Genomic DNA, 14,973 nt, shown 5'->3' on the forward strand with positions numbered 1-14,973 from the left:
TTCCCAAAATTGGCAAATCGTGGCAAATTTTGGGAAAATTGGCAAATCGCGTGACAAATTTTGAGAAAAAAAAGAAGCGAAAACAAATAACGAAAAAAAAAAGTGCGAAACTTGAGAAATGTTGCAGCTTTGCCTGGGCCCAAAACAAGGGAAGCTACTCTCTACGGATAATGATCCTTTAAAATCTTTGTAACAACGCTATTCATAATGTAGCTTCCTTAAATGTAATAAATTGTCTTTTTTTTTTTTTTTTTCTGTATCGCGTGTTAATATTTACTGAAATGCTTAGTTCTCCTCGGCAAATTTCTTGGCAAATTTTGGGGGTTTTTTGGGCAAATTTTGGCAAATTTTAGGTCCCAATTTGGCAAAAAATGCAGATGACAGTTATATTCACCTCAAGGAGGCAAAATTTAGCAGTGATGCGAAGTGCAGTAGAGGTGACTTGATGGTGTCAAAGTTTGCCACATGAATTCCTCTTTGACGCAATGCAATAACTACTGCATTGTTGGTGGCTCTGACTCTGTTTGTTTGGGAACAATGATTATGCTGAAATTTAAAATGATAAAGGGAAAGGACATAAGCTAAGATTTGTGTTGATATCTTTGACAATTTTGTATCTATTATAATTTTGAAAATACAAGAGCGGTGTCAAGACCTTTCAGTCTACCCTTGTACATTAACCTATATTAATTACAAATTTGCATGTTTACCAAAATCTTTTCAATTCAGATATGCCAAAATCAAGAAGAGACATAACTCAGTTGGTGTTTTAAGACAAGGCCATCCTTCAAGCTTGAACCGATCTGCTGTCTCTAGTAAGGCCTATATCATCAGCAACAGGTCACGAGGTCATCGATTTTTGGACCACTTTGATTACTACAACTGGCTCTATTTCACCCATAACTATTTTCTTTCACCCACACATCAAGCACAACAGCTGCAGCTGAGTCCTAACGAATTTAAACTAGTCCCCACCTCTTTGCCGCATCCACCAAGATATTGCACAGCATTACCATCACCAAATCCATCAGGGGAATCAAAAGGATCCAAATTTACGGGTGTGGAGTATTAGGCTTAGTGTTACCCATCTTCTCAATCTGGATTTAAAGTTAAAATGACCAAAAATAAAAACCTCAATACTTTGCTGTCTAAGAAACTATATTATTTTCCTCATTACACCAAATGAGTTCAATCCAAGTTTCGTGGTTTAAAAAAAAGATATATATATATATATATAATATATATATATATATATATATATATATATATTATATATATATATATATATATATATATATATTTAGATTCAATTCTCAGCTTCTTTCTTACTGGGTGGGGTCTTTTTTTACTTCCCAATGTGGGCAGGAGGTCACTTGCCGGGTCTTCTATCCCTCTATATTTGTTTTCTGAGTTGCTTTCTGTCTTTGTGTTGCAATGGGATTACTTGATTTTGTCCTGGCCCTTGCCAGAGTCCTTAGCTGCGAGGGAAGCAGTCAAATGTATAGTAATAGTTTTGGGAGATGATATTTTTTTCCATGTAAATCATCTCTCTGTTTTGTATTGTTATATTTCTTGTTTTGAATGTTTATTATAAGCATTTGAGTGTGTTCCTCTGAATGCGCAGTCTTGAACAGGCGACCTTTTAGTAACCTACATGAGCCGCAGTCAAGAGGTCATTCACTCCACCAATTTCCCAACCACTGCAAAGGATTATCTCCCGTGATACTTAACAGATTTGTTAATGATATCTGGTTAATTTAGAGTCGCTTTTGCACAACCACAGTCGATTTTACCAATATAAACAAATTAGCAACGCCTTGAGAAAACTTTCAACTTTATGTAGGTACCAAACACTATCACTAAATACACTGTCTTTGAGATATTTGGCATTTAGATATCAGTACAATTTTGATGATAGTTTGTTAAACTTAATTTATTAATTGCAATATTATATGATTTAAAAATATACACACCTTGGTGCAGCTGTCCGATTTGTTACACTTTGATCATTGCTGGTTCAGAGCGTTCTGAATTCGAATCAAGTTGTCTTTGTCGCACAAGTTATATTGAACAGGTGGTCAAAACAGATTAGAATCATATTACATAAACAGGTGCAGCTGTCCGATTTGTTAGACTTTGATCATTGCTGGTTCAGAGCGTTATGAATTCGAATCAAGTTGTCTTTGTCGCACAAGTTATATTGAACAGGTGGTCAAAACAGATTAGAATCATATTACATAAACACATTTATACCCGCTCTTAGTTCCAGTTGTTACAAACACGTTCAATAATGAACACTAGATTAATGGCCAAGTCATTTCACATTTCAGTTGTATATCTTTGGATTTTATACTTATTTTAAAATATTGTTTCAGCACTTTGTGGGTAAAAAAGAAACATTGTACAGTTTGTACTTAGTATGATGTAACGGTCAATATATATGATCTATTAAAGGTGATCATTTTAACCACTCATGATACAAACAAGACTTAAAAACGAAGGGAGAAATAATAAATAGTAACCATAGTAGTCATAAAAAAGTTATATTATATATATATATATATATATATATATATATATATATATATATATATATATATATATATATATATATATATATATATATATATATATATATATATATATATGTGACAAAGTTATGGGAAGTAGGCAACAGTGGGGAGTGAACCTGAGGCTCAGGGAAGTGTACACCAGTGGGAAGTGAACCTGAGACGATAGTTTTCTGTGGGCTTCGTAAAAAAGCAATTACCGCTCCATTCCATGGGGCAAACGGAAATTTTACACCCCCTGCTGGATGGAAGAGTTGGAAATGCTGTACAAGGAGTACCAGCAGACCCAGTCCCAGGAGTAGCCGATAGAATACTTCAGCCTCAGGCAGAAAGAAGGAAGCAATGGTGGCAGAAGACCGTGGAAAGTCTCGACTTTACACTCTAGCCGCCACGCTTGACGACTGATAAAGTAATTGGATCCGGACCAGGATTTCTTGAAGGCTGTGCCGGAATGTGAGTCAGACACAATAGCTTCACATTCCGGCGCAACCTTCATGAGGCAGACACAATAGCTGGCTTTGATACCAGTAAGAGGAGACACTGGGTGGCTTCGGTCAAGGAGCTGCCTAACCGCAAGTGCGCTTCATCAGTGGGGACTTTCCACCTGTCCCGCATGTACCCGATGTGGGTAAGAACCCGAAACGGCAGAGCATCTAGTTGAACGGTGTGTTGTGACGATGCTACCAGGCGGGTTTGCGACGGTGCACGAATGCGGACCGGACTTTGCTGATTGGGTCGATCGTCATAACATAGTAATAGTAGTGTGAGAACCATAAGAGGTTGCTGACACAATAGCTAGGAACATAAAGAACCATAGCAAGTGGTCCCTAATCAGGCTTTCGAGCGCGGTGTCCGTAAGGCATACCGTACGATTTTGGACTCGCTACCTGCGGAGGAGTCGGACTGGATATCCCCGTTCAGTCCCTGTAAAGTGATGCAGCCATTATCGAGGTCAAAAACGGCAAGGCAGCAGGGATAGACAGCATATATCCTGATATGGTGACGCATCTGGGGCCCACGGCACGGGCTTGGCTGGCAGAGGCAAATTGTCTGACATCCTTGCAAAAGGAAAGCTCCTACAAGTGTGGAAGCACGCTAAGATAGTTGGCATCCTAAAGCCAGGGAAACCGGCGAAGGAGGCTGACAGTTACAGACCCATATCACTTCTGAGCTGCTTGTACAAACTTCTGGAGCGAGTTCTATTAAACCTATGGGGGATGGTCCTTGACGCTGCCTTGCCACCCGAGCAGGCGGGCTTCAGGGAAGGGAGGTAAACCACGGAACAGGTCATTGCCCTTACAGAGCATGAGGCAGGGTTTGAGAGGAAACAGGAAACTGATGCTGTATACTACTATCGCTGCTACTATTACTACCATTACTACTTCTACTAATAATACTTCTACTACCACAACCACCACCACCACTACTACTACTTCTACCAGTATCGGGTCGGTGTTTCTGTCTCGGTGGAAAGGTAACAATCCGACCAGATTTTGACTACTGCACACACACACACAAACAAATGGTCGATTCAGTGGCGGTGGGCCTATCAGTTGAGTGATATCAGCCGCAAACCTTCTATCAATTCCGAACAATCCTATTGTTCACATCTAATCTTTCTTTGTATTGAGAGTATGCCGATGACGTCACGCATTTACCATCCACGGTTACTTCCCTTGCACTAAGAGCACTGTAACTTTCTATCCCATTGTTGTTTACATGAGAGAGAGAAAGAGAGACAAACAGACAGGCATACAGAGAGAGGGAGAGAGAGACAAACAGACAGGCATACAGAGAGAGAGAGAGAGACAAACAGACAGGCATACAGAGAGAGAGAGACAAACAGACAGGCATACAGAGAGAGAGAGAGAAAGTTAGTAAGAAACAGAGAGCGAGAGAGATATATTTAAAAAATAAATAAATAAGAGAGAGAGAGAGAGAGTGGTGTATTTTGAAGGTATACATCCATAATAACGTGTATATATATATATATATATATATTCATATATTTCGTTCGTTTTATCGTGTATTCATTGGGAATGAGAGGGAGGGTGGGTCTTTTGAGACAATAAACAATGTGAGTGAACCCAAAGAAAAAGGGGAGGAGAGTTTAATAGCTGACAATTGACCACAAGGGGTTGTGATAACGAGTGGCAGGTCCTAAATAACTCGAGGTTGCAGCTCAAACAAGAAGATTCAATTATACAATTTCATGTAAGTCATTACAAATTAAGCCCCACCCCCTCCTCTTCAAGCTGTCATCTGACTCAAAATGGAAACAATGCAACAAATGATTTAACCAGTCCCATTTTTTAAATTGCAATCTCATTGGTCAATATGTTTCCCATTGATTGACTTTGACTTCTTTTGAAACGAAGGGCTTTCTTATACTATCCGTACCCAATCTTTGCTCCATCCCCTCCCTCCTTTTCCCCCTTTCTTTATCTACCAGTCTCGCTCTCTCTCTCTCTCTCTCTCTCTCTCTCTCTCTCTCTCTCTCTCTCTCTCTCTCTCTCTCTCTCTCTCTCTCTCTCTCTCTCTCTCTCTTTTTGTCTCCCTCGTGTTTCTTTCACACATAAAAACACACACATACACACACACACACACATATTTATATTTTTATTCTATTTAGCTTCCGCCCTCTACAATGCACATACAAGCACTCTCTCTCTCTCTCTCTCTCTCTCTCTCTCTTCTCTCTCTCTCCTCTCTCTCTCTCTCTCTCTCTCCTCCCCACCCCCCGCTCGGGGCGGGGGAACATATAAACAATAATAATAATAATAACAAGAAGAAGAAGAAGAAGAATGATAATAATAATAATTATTATTATGATGATGATAATAATAATAACAATAATAATAATAATAATAATAATAAAAATAAGAATCATCATCATCATTATAATAATAATAATAATAATAATAATAATAAATGATAATAATAAAAATAAGAATCATCATCATCATCATCATAATAATAATAATAATAATAATAATAATAATAATAATAATAATAACAATAATAATAAGAAGAAGAATGATAATAATAATAATTATTATTATGATGATGATAATAATAGTAACAATAATAATAATAATAATAGATAGATAGATAGATAAGATAGACAGATAGATAGATAGATAGAGATACGATGGTACGTGATTGGAGGATAAGTCTTTGTCCAGGTTTCCGATTTTATGTCGTATGGATCAATGTCTTTCACAGGATTGGTCACCATTTTGAAGAAATCTATGCTTCAATCAAGGGACTAAACCGTGTAAAATGTCAAAAATTAACTCCCTTAGTCTAACTGCATACTCTCTATACCACGTACATATCTTCAATGACGCAGAGAGAATAATAGTTGAAAACAAAATTATGCACACGTTCTACAAACGCACTTGCACTTATAAACACTGTGATGATGATAATGATAATAAAAATAATAATAATCATCATCATAATAATAAAATATACAGGATCCACTCTCTGACTGGTGCAACTAATTATGGATAAAACAGTGGAACATATTATATTCCTATAAGAAGAAGAACGTCTGAATAAAGAAGAAAAGAGCCATATCGGTGTCATGTCCACCTATCCATCTTTTTGTTTACAACCAGCCAGTCGCTTGGTAGGTGGACGTGTCGTCAGACTGTTCAACCCTATTTGACTGATATTAACTACTTTTCCAACACTTAAAAACAATAACAAAGAACGGAATTTCGTCAATTTCATTGAAGAGCTACCACTCTCTCTTTCTGTGTTTTTAATTATCGGAATGACTCGGGTTTATAGCCGCAGATGACCGAAGGAAAAGTTCTTACCTGTGACGAAGAGTGTCAAATCTTTGCAGGGAGAGATTTTTTCACTTGTAGGCGCTACCTACATCACCTCCCTGGGTGACATTGTATTGGAAATAGAAATTATCTGCCTTTACAATATTATATGAAGTTGACGTCACTGGTCTGGGAGAGGAGATTGGTTACCACAAAATTCCCTCTAGACTTTTAACATTAAAGGTTCCCAATAGTTTTGTGTTGGTTATTGCTTTGGCGGATGGCGCAGCTGGCAACGACAGCCATAGCGCGCATACTACTAGGTTTGAACCCAGACCATTGAACTTTTCATTTGGATACGAACCCACTTCTCAAACACAAAACCCCGCTACAAAATGGTTGGCTCGTCCGAGATGATGAACCTTTAATATAATATATGCAGACCTGTCTAGTTCTACGAAAAATTAGTAACATTACGAATTTTTGGCTCTGTGTACAGAACTGCATACACGTCTTTGACTAAATAAATCTTGTTTAAAAGGAAAGTTTAGTTCCTTGGAACCTATTTTGAGGACTTTGGAGCATTTTTGGACTATGATGAGGGCAAATTATTATTTTGCAAAGCTATTTATTGTGACATTTTCTTTTTCTTCCGTGGAATTACGAATTTTGAAATTTTAAGTAAGCAGCTCTGAATATATGAGCCATTAATTCAGATATAATATTATTTTAACACCCGCTCTTTTACTTTCTGCTACTACTACTATCTCAATTTAACAATCGGATTCTGTTACATTGGGGGCTCGTTATATTAAATTAAATGAATAAATCACTTGATCAAGTAATTACAAATATCCTAAGGAAGAAATGTTATTGACTATCGAGAGTTACGGTGGTTACATTTGAAATTGGAACAAGCACAATAATTTACTATATTTCACTAATTTATAATTAGTTTACTTATACTGATTTATGATTAAAATAATGGCAACCATGTTATTTTTAATTATGCATAATTAGGCAACGCAAGTTGAAAGCAGTTTACAAAACATTGTTTTTTTATTGCCACTATTGTTATGCTATTGGTTGCCATTAATGTTGGACCTTCAGCCGAGAGAACACCCCACCCCGCCCCTTTCAAATTTTAAGTTAAACAAGCTTAATTTAAAAATTTGTCACTCTCAAGCTTCATGTTATCTCATCTTGTAAGTTGGTGTTCATACGTGTAACGATCAAAAGCATTTTATCTCTATTGTCACGAACATGCACAATCAAGCCTCAGGCATTCAGTATTCTTTCTGAGTACTGTGTTATACATATTGAAATTCTTAGCGAGATAGCTTTTCAACAGTGTTGTTTTCTTCCCTATCAATACTATCATTCATTAATGATGTTTCAGACGTTATTCATTCATACTTAACCCTTACTGGTAAAGCTCTTCTATGGTTGCTCTCTTATCTAGTCTTTTTGATATATCTTGGTCGATTGCTCTATCATTTTCATTTCGAAGTGATTATTCGGCCGTACAGAGATCAAATCACCAGAAAAAGAAAGCGGAAGGTGATTTGGGGACGAGAGACACAAAATGACGATGGAGAAGGGACGTAGGGGTACACTGATATTGTGCTCTTGGAATCTACACCTGTTCCCTCTTAATTTGAACTAATTCCCATTTTGTCTTACTTATTCTCGGGTGCTTTTACTGTAATTCTAGAACTTTTTATTCCATTTTCTTTTTTTTTTACTGGCACCGAGATGACCTAAATGCGTTGCAAGCGCCATAAAACCATTGAATACAAAAACAAACAAAAATTCTAAGGTTATTTTGGCCTTAGCTGACGTCCGAAAGATTTCCATTTTTGTGGGCAATTATTATTATTATTATTATTATTATTAGTAGTAGTAGTAGTAGTAGTAGTAGTTGTTGTTGTTGTTGTTGTTGTTGTTAAAAAAAGAGATAATATAGGGAATTAAAATTATTATCTCTATTAATCAACATCTAGTTGCAGATTAAAACAAAAACAAAAGAACATGATCTTTTATATAGAGCAATATCCACTAAGCATGCTCAAAGAAAGGGTCCCTCACAAACAGCATCATGTGGGACGTGACGACATGACGCCTGTTAGGCGATATTACTACAGTCTTTCCAACAGAGACAACATTGTTTACGGCCAGTTATTCATTTTACACCTGAGTACGGTGAGAGAATTGAGTGAAGCGCCTTTTCCAAGGACTCAGCTATGCCCCGAGCGGAACTCGAACCCAGGACATCCGATCCGAAAGCGAGTGTCATACCACATAGCCGCATAATATTAGATAAGAATACAAATACCTAATCTCTAAAACAATTGATTGGTCGAATTATATAATGGAGCGGCGCACGGGCGATTAATTTATATTTCTATCATCTCAACATACGCCTGAATATATTAATGCGATAAATCATTGCACCGTACGGTCGAATAATGAGAAAATTAATTGTCTCAGCGTACGGCCGAATAATGAGGAAAATTATTCGACCGTACGGCCGAATAATGGTAGCCTTTTCATTTACCTCTACCCTGTAATTAGTCATGGCTACCGGCGTTACAATTAGACGTGAGTTTATCCAATTGTGAAAAGAATTTGACCTATCATGGGAACAGTTATCCACCCTTGTGACGAGAAAGAGAGCGTACTACTCAGATGGGACGAGAGCGGATCCGCCAAAAAGAAATTGAAACGTCATTGACAGACACCCACCCTACCTCTTTCACTTCCGAAAGCTATTAGGCTTTTAACGAAATCGGGTCGAACGCCGAACCCGAACGGATATAGCCTTCTCACGTGACCATGAACGAGATCTGGATAGTGAAGACTCTCAAGCAGTATGCAGCATCGGATCTAAGGTCACGTGATAGAGGATAGCTTGGGTTGCTGTTGGCTTGTGTTAGGGGAGGGGCAAGGTCAGTGTCATTCAATAGTATATAATTGTGCATGTGGCGCTCTATACAGAGAGAAAATTATAAATTGATTACGGGGGAAGGTGGTGGGAGGGGGGGGGGGGTGGGTTGACCCACAAACGATCGAGGTGTTGGGCTTCGGGTAGACCATGATACGAAATCAAAGAGAAAAGGCCGCTGGTACTTGGATGGTGGAAATGGTTGGGGGGGGGGGGGGTAGTGACAATCAGCATGGGATGTATATATTAACATTAATAATATAGGCAATAGATGACCAGGGATGTGTATTGTTTGTGTATTGTTTGTATATTGTGTGTGTGTGTGTGTGTGTGTGTGGTGCGCGCGCGCGCGTGTATGTGTGTGAAAGGGATTACACAAAAACACCTTTCTCTGTAGCTTCCAAATGATTACGTATACGATAAATTTGAAACCCACATTGTTTGAATCAGCTCACTAATTAATTCCTGAGCCTTGAGATGGTGACGCAACTATTACATACAAGACCTTGCAGTCGAGACGGCAGGGCTTTTGGGTTACACAACCACTATTTACCCATCGGTCAGCGGTACTCTTTGATGTATACAACACTCACCGCCTTTACGCAAAGCCGCCTGCCCATAAATCAAGAGATGGTCTCCTAACTGTTCACAAGCGAACTGTCAAACGAGCAATCGATGATTGGATAAGAATCTCAAGATCTCATATAATAAGGTAAGTTTTGGAGAGGTGATATCCCCCCACCCGTCATCGGACAGAACTTTCATTGCGTTATATCATATGAGCTCCGCCTCCTCTTTCTATTCGGGAGTGACGAGATTAGACGAGAGGACGCGAGAAAAAAAAATGGTCACGTGTTGGGCAAGTCGTTCGTTAGGCGAGCTTCGGTGTCTAACTATAACTCCGTATTATCGAGATACCATCCCCAACGAAGTAGAAACTATACCTGCTGGAGTGCTAGATGCACGTACTCACCCTCCCACCATCCTTGGATGCGAGTACTATTTCTTGGAAAGCCCAAACACCCATTTCGCGCCTGTCACATGAGGACAAGAGCACAGGATCAACGGAGTTTGCCGCCACTATCACCAAATCCTGGACCCGAGGAAATGAGAAAGGCGCATGCCGAGGACACGACTCTCACGCGCTGCTTCGCCAAAGTGACGGAAATTAGTGACAAGAATAAAAAGGGATATTTCTTATGGAGTGGCTATTCGTCAGTACTGACCCCCAGGCGCTGGCACCTGCTGGTCTGTACTGACGAATAGGCACCACCGCATGGGAGTCAGTACTGCTAATAGGTACTGGTGACTATTGGTCAGTTCTGACCTGGCCACGGGCGTTGGCGCCTGTACTGACGGTACCAAAATTATGGAAAAATACCATTTTAAAAAATAACTTGCTTTAAGACAAATAAATCCGCATTTCCTGTCCCATATTAGTCTATAGGCGTGTCTGGCCAAAAGGAAAACAATTTATTACGTATTTATTCCCTGGCCAAAAATTTAAAATATGCCGGTTGAGGGCGCTGTAATCACTGCATGAAAATTGTCCTAAAATCGAATATTGGTAATTCATGGATTGCTTCCCTTGATTCGGTGATTCTATAATATTCTCTAACTCCTTGGTTTTCTCTTCTAATGATGATGATGGTGATCAACATAATCATCATTATCATAATCCTCAGCACCACCATGCCACCACCACAGCAGCACCACCACCAACACCACCACAATCATCATCATCATCATCATGATGTCCGGCCCTTCACTGCGCTGCGGCAAGTCGCTTGGTAAAAAACTCTCAAACCTTGGACTTTGCGATTATTATTATTATTATTATTATTATTATTATTATTATTATTATTATTATTATTATTATTATTATTATTATTATTATTATTATTATTATTATTGTGGAGCCACGGTATCAAGGGAAATAATCCACGAAATACTATTATTCGATTTCAGGACTAATTTACAGCAACCTCTTGCGGCGTATTTTAAATCGTGCTCCAGAGAAGAAAATAAGCAATGAATCGGTGTCTTTTTGGGCAGACACGCATAAATAGGACAAAATATCATGACACATTAGGTTTATGCCTTAAAAACCAATCAGAAGTTAACAAAACTCGAAGGCTTTAGATCAGACATGATCATAAAAAACATAGCGAATCTGGGGTAAAGCTGTAGAAGCTGTTTAATAATGCCCTATACTTGTAGTTTTGATATTCCATACTTCAGAATGCATATTTAATCTCTGACGCATGATTTTAAAACGTAAAGAATAGTTTAATGTACACTTCCGAATGCAGTCGGTCTGGAATTTCATGAATTACTTCCCTTGATCCAATTGCAACGTTACAATCCGTTTTTTGTACTAATACTACTACTGCTTTTGCTGCTACTACTACTACTACTACTACTACTACTACTACTACTACTACTACTACTACTACTACTACTACTACTACTACTACTACTACTACTACTACTACTACTACTACTACTACTACTACTACTACTACTACTACTGCTGCTGCTGCTGCTGCTATTACTATTACTACTACTACTACTACTACTAATACTACTATACTACTACTACTACTACTACTACTACTACACTACTACTACTACTACTACTACTACTACTACTACTACTACTACTACTACTACTACTACTACTACTACTACTACTACTACTACTACTACTACTTCTACTACTACTACTACTACTACTACTACTACTACTACTACTACTACTACTACTACTACTACTACTACTACTACTACTACTACTACTACTACTACTACTACTACTACTACTACTGATTAACATCAACTCCATATTGACGTAATTAAATTTATCTCCTTGTTTAACATATCACAGACTCTACATTATTGTAGCACAGCACATTTTGTCCCCAATACCTCACCTACAAACATAAATCAAATATAGTAGATCTTTTGGGCTTTGTGATCAGCGATAACATGGCGCTTGGCTTACTATCTGTATGTACGAGGGTTTAAATCTGGCGGTACTCATTTTACTTCCTACCCACTATACTTCCCTGTCCGTGGTCATCGGCATCAGGGAGCTCCAGGTCCTCCAATCTCTCATTTCTCCCTCTACTGGTCTGGCTTTTGGCGGTACATAATTGAGTCCTTGAAAAATGCTCTTTACTCATATTTTTTTTCCACCGTTCTCATAATGTGTAAAATTCTTCATTGTGGAGATGTAAGAAGGCAGGTCTTGTCTGGACGCCGGGTTGGATCGTTCTTAGTCTGACGTTTCACCATCAGAATCAGCTGTTCCAGCATGATTGTTTCTGGGCTGGCATCACCTTCAGGATCATGAAGGTACTCAGGCTCCTGCACGACGGCAACGTGACGATCTTCTTCCTGTTCCAAACTCTCGGGAAGTGTATGTAAATGTAACCACGTTTCAGTTAGAAGCAGAATGTTTACACCGGAGGATCACGGGAGTAAACGAAGATAGATTATGCTCTTTGATTGGCGACCATGATTTATTTAGAAAATAAGATGCCATGACTCTGAGACCAGAAAATCAATTACACAAGTTTGGTACCCATTGAGATTGGAACCAGTTTTTGTTGTTGTTGTTGTTGTTGTTGTTGTTTTCACATGTTTGTTCCCTTTTATGATGGTGTAGTTATGGTGATGATGAAGAGATCATATTATGATGATATAATATATCATCATAATATGATCTCTTCATCATCACCATTATTATCTAAATCTAATGTTGGTGAGGGGACACAATGATTGTGAATAAATGGTCATGCTTTAATGGAAGTTGTTTTTGTTTTGAATCAATCAAATTAATGCGTAGCCTTCATTAACTTATTGATGGAAGGAAATTGACGCCACTCAGCTCTTTGTTATTGTTTTTAGCCAGCCATTTTTATGCGTACTACTCACATAATTCTATCATTGTCAATCAGACTATAACACATGGTTTTGTGTGCTGGTACAATATATCCGGCTGACGGATGTTGTGAGCACTTTACCTTGACGCACACCATCGATATAATCTGACACTAGGACTGCGATTACGTTTAAGCGATGAATGCATGATAAAGTAGCAGAGATGAAATTATGAAGACGTGGAAACGTCATCGCATTAATTCAATCAATCCTAATACGAATCTGAAGTGCCCACCCACGTCTTATAGTCCGTGTTACTGTTACGATTTAAAAAGCCGTACTTTAAAACTGCGTTCACAAGTTTTGTTATTTTCAGTATATTCTTATGATAATGATAGATAAATAAAATAAAATTCCCTTTATTCATGGACAATTTGTATCTACCAAGGTAAGGCTGGAATAACCCAGGCATCAGCCGCAGTGCAGCGCCGCAAGTCGAGCTAGGGCGAGGTGACTTGCTCAAGGCCACACAGCGCAGCGGCGGCTGATCGAACTCGGTACCTTTCGGGTACGAAGCAAAGACCGTACCACTGAGCCACGTTGCCCAAAATAGAATAATCTATTCATCAAGTTTCTCCTCCTTTCCGTTATTTATTATTATATATATTTTTTTATTATTATTATTATTTATTTTTTTTTGCATGACCAAAAATAAAAAGGAACTGTGATAAGGTAAGTATAGACGATATTCAGTCCTTTTTAAATATTTTTATTTCCAGTGGACTGAATACACAGCTGTGTCCACTGGTGGACTGAAAACACAGTTCCAACAACAACAACAACAAAATTTTTAACTCATCAGTAGAATGGACAAAGTATTATAAAAGAATCGTAACAAGAAATATTATACAACATATTTTCCTATATTTTTATTTCATAAGACATCTCATAAAATGACGCAAATATATATTGTCCATTGCAACAATGTTAAACCAGGCCCATAATCCGTTCGGATATCAGACCTGCATAATATGTACACTTCATACCAAATTAAAGTAAAGCGCGGTGGGGGGCGTCTGAAGCCTGGGATCGTGAAAATACTAACGAAAAAGTCATAATGGAGAGGCTTCAGGTGGGAACAATAAAGAACCAAATTAAAGCAGTGAGTAGCATATTAATTTGATAAAAATAAATGTCTATTGAAATAGCTTCAGGCTTTTTTTTTCCTCTGCCAACTTCGGCGTATCCTGATATTAGGGTCTGTAATTGGTACCACCTCTCTTTTGTCTGATACTGCCGTACTTTGACCCCCCCCCCCCCCACCCACACTCACACACCCCTTGCCCATTTTGACCTGAGAACCTACTTCATTCAACCGTAGAGGATTGAGATTTTGATACTTAAAGAAGTGTCAGATTCGAACATTTTTGACAAGCCTGAAGGCATCTTGATAGATTGTAATTTGAAGTAAACTTTTATTTATTTATTTACTTTTTTATTTATTTATTTATTTATCTATTTATTTATTCATTTATTTATTATTCATTCATTCATTCATTCAGTCATTCATTTATTTTTATTGTACCTAACCTTGGCTTAATATTTTGTTAAGGCTTTACGCCGCTTGCAGCTCATTTAGGTCATTTCAGGGCCAATAAAACCTGATTCAGTTGTAGCACTGCACAGCACAGCAGAGGAAAATAGAACAACAATTATATTCCTGGGTCTCAAACAGTTATAATTTATAAAATTGTGTCACAAAGTGCCTAGCCAGGTAATAAGAACTTGCAATTTT

The 14,973-nt window shown here is 38.1% G+C and overlaps 1 protein-coding gene across 1 annotated transcript in view; it reads left to right on the forward strand.

Moving 5' to 3' along the window:
* The window catches only part of LOC144972502 (uncharacterized), a 42,476-nt gene extending 41,320 nt beyond the window's left edge, over positions 1-1,156 (forward strand). Inside the window, exon 20 of the mRNA XM_078913780.1 lies at positions 730-1,156. Within this exon, the coding sequence (XP_078769906.1) occupies positions 730-1,072 (343 nt within the window). The 3' untranslated portion in view covers positions 1,073-1,156. The remainder of the gene's footprint in view (positions 1-729) is intronic.
* The last annotated feature ends 13,817 nt before the right edge of the window (positions 1,157-14,973 follow it).

Source organism: Berghia stephanieae, chromosome 5, assembly GCF_034508935.2.
Source record: "Berghia stephanieae isolate SIO BIC M18660-M18661 chromosome 5, UCSD_Bste_1.3, whole genome shotgun sequence".
In the NCBI taxonomy this organism is placed as follows: Eukaryota; Metazoa; Mollusca; class Gastropoda; order Nudibranchia; family Aeolidiidae; genus Berghia; species Berghia stephanieae.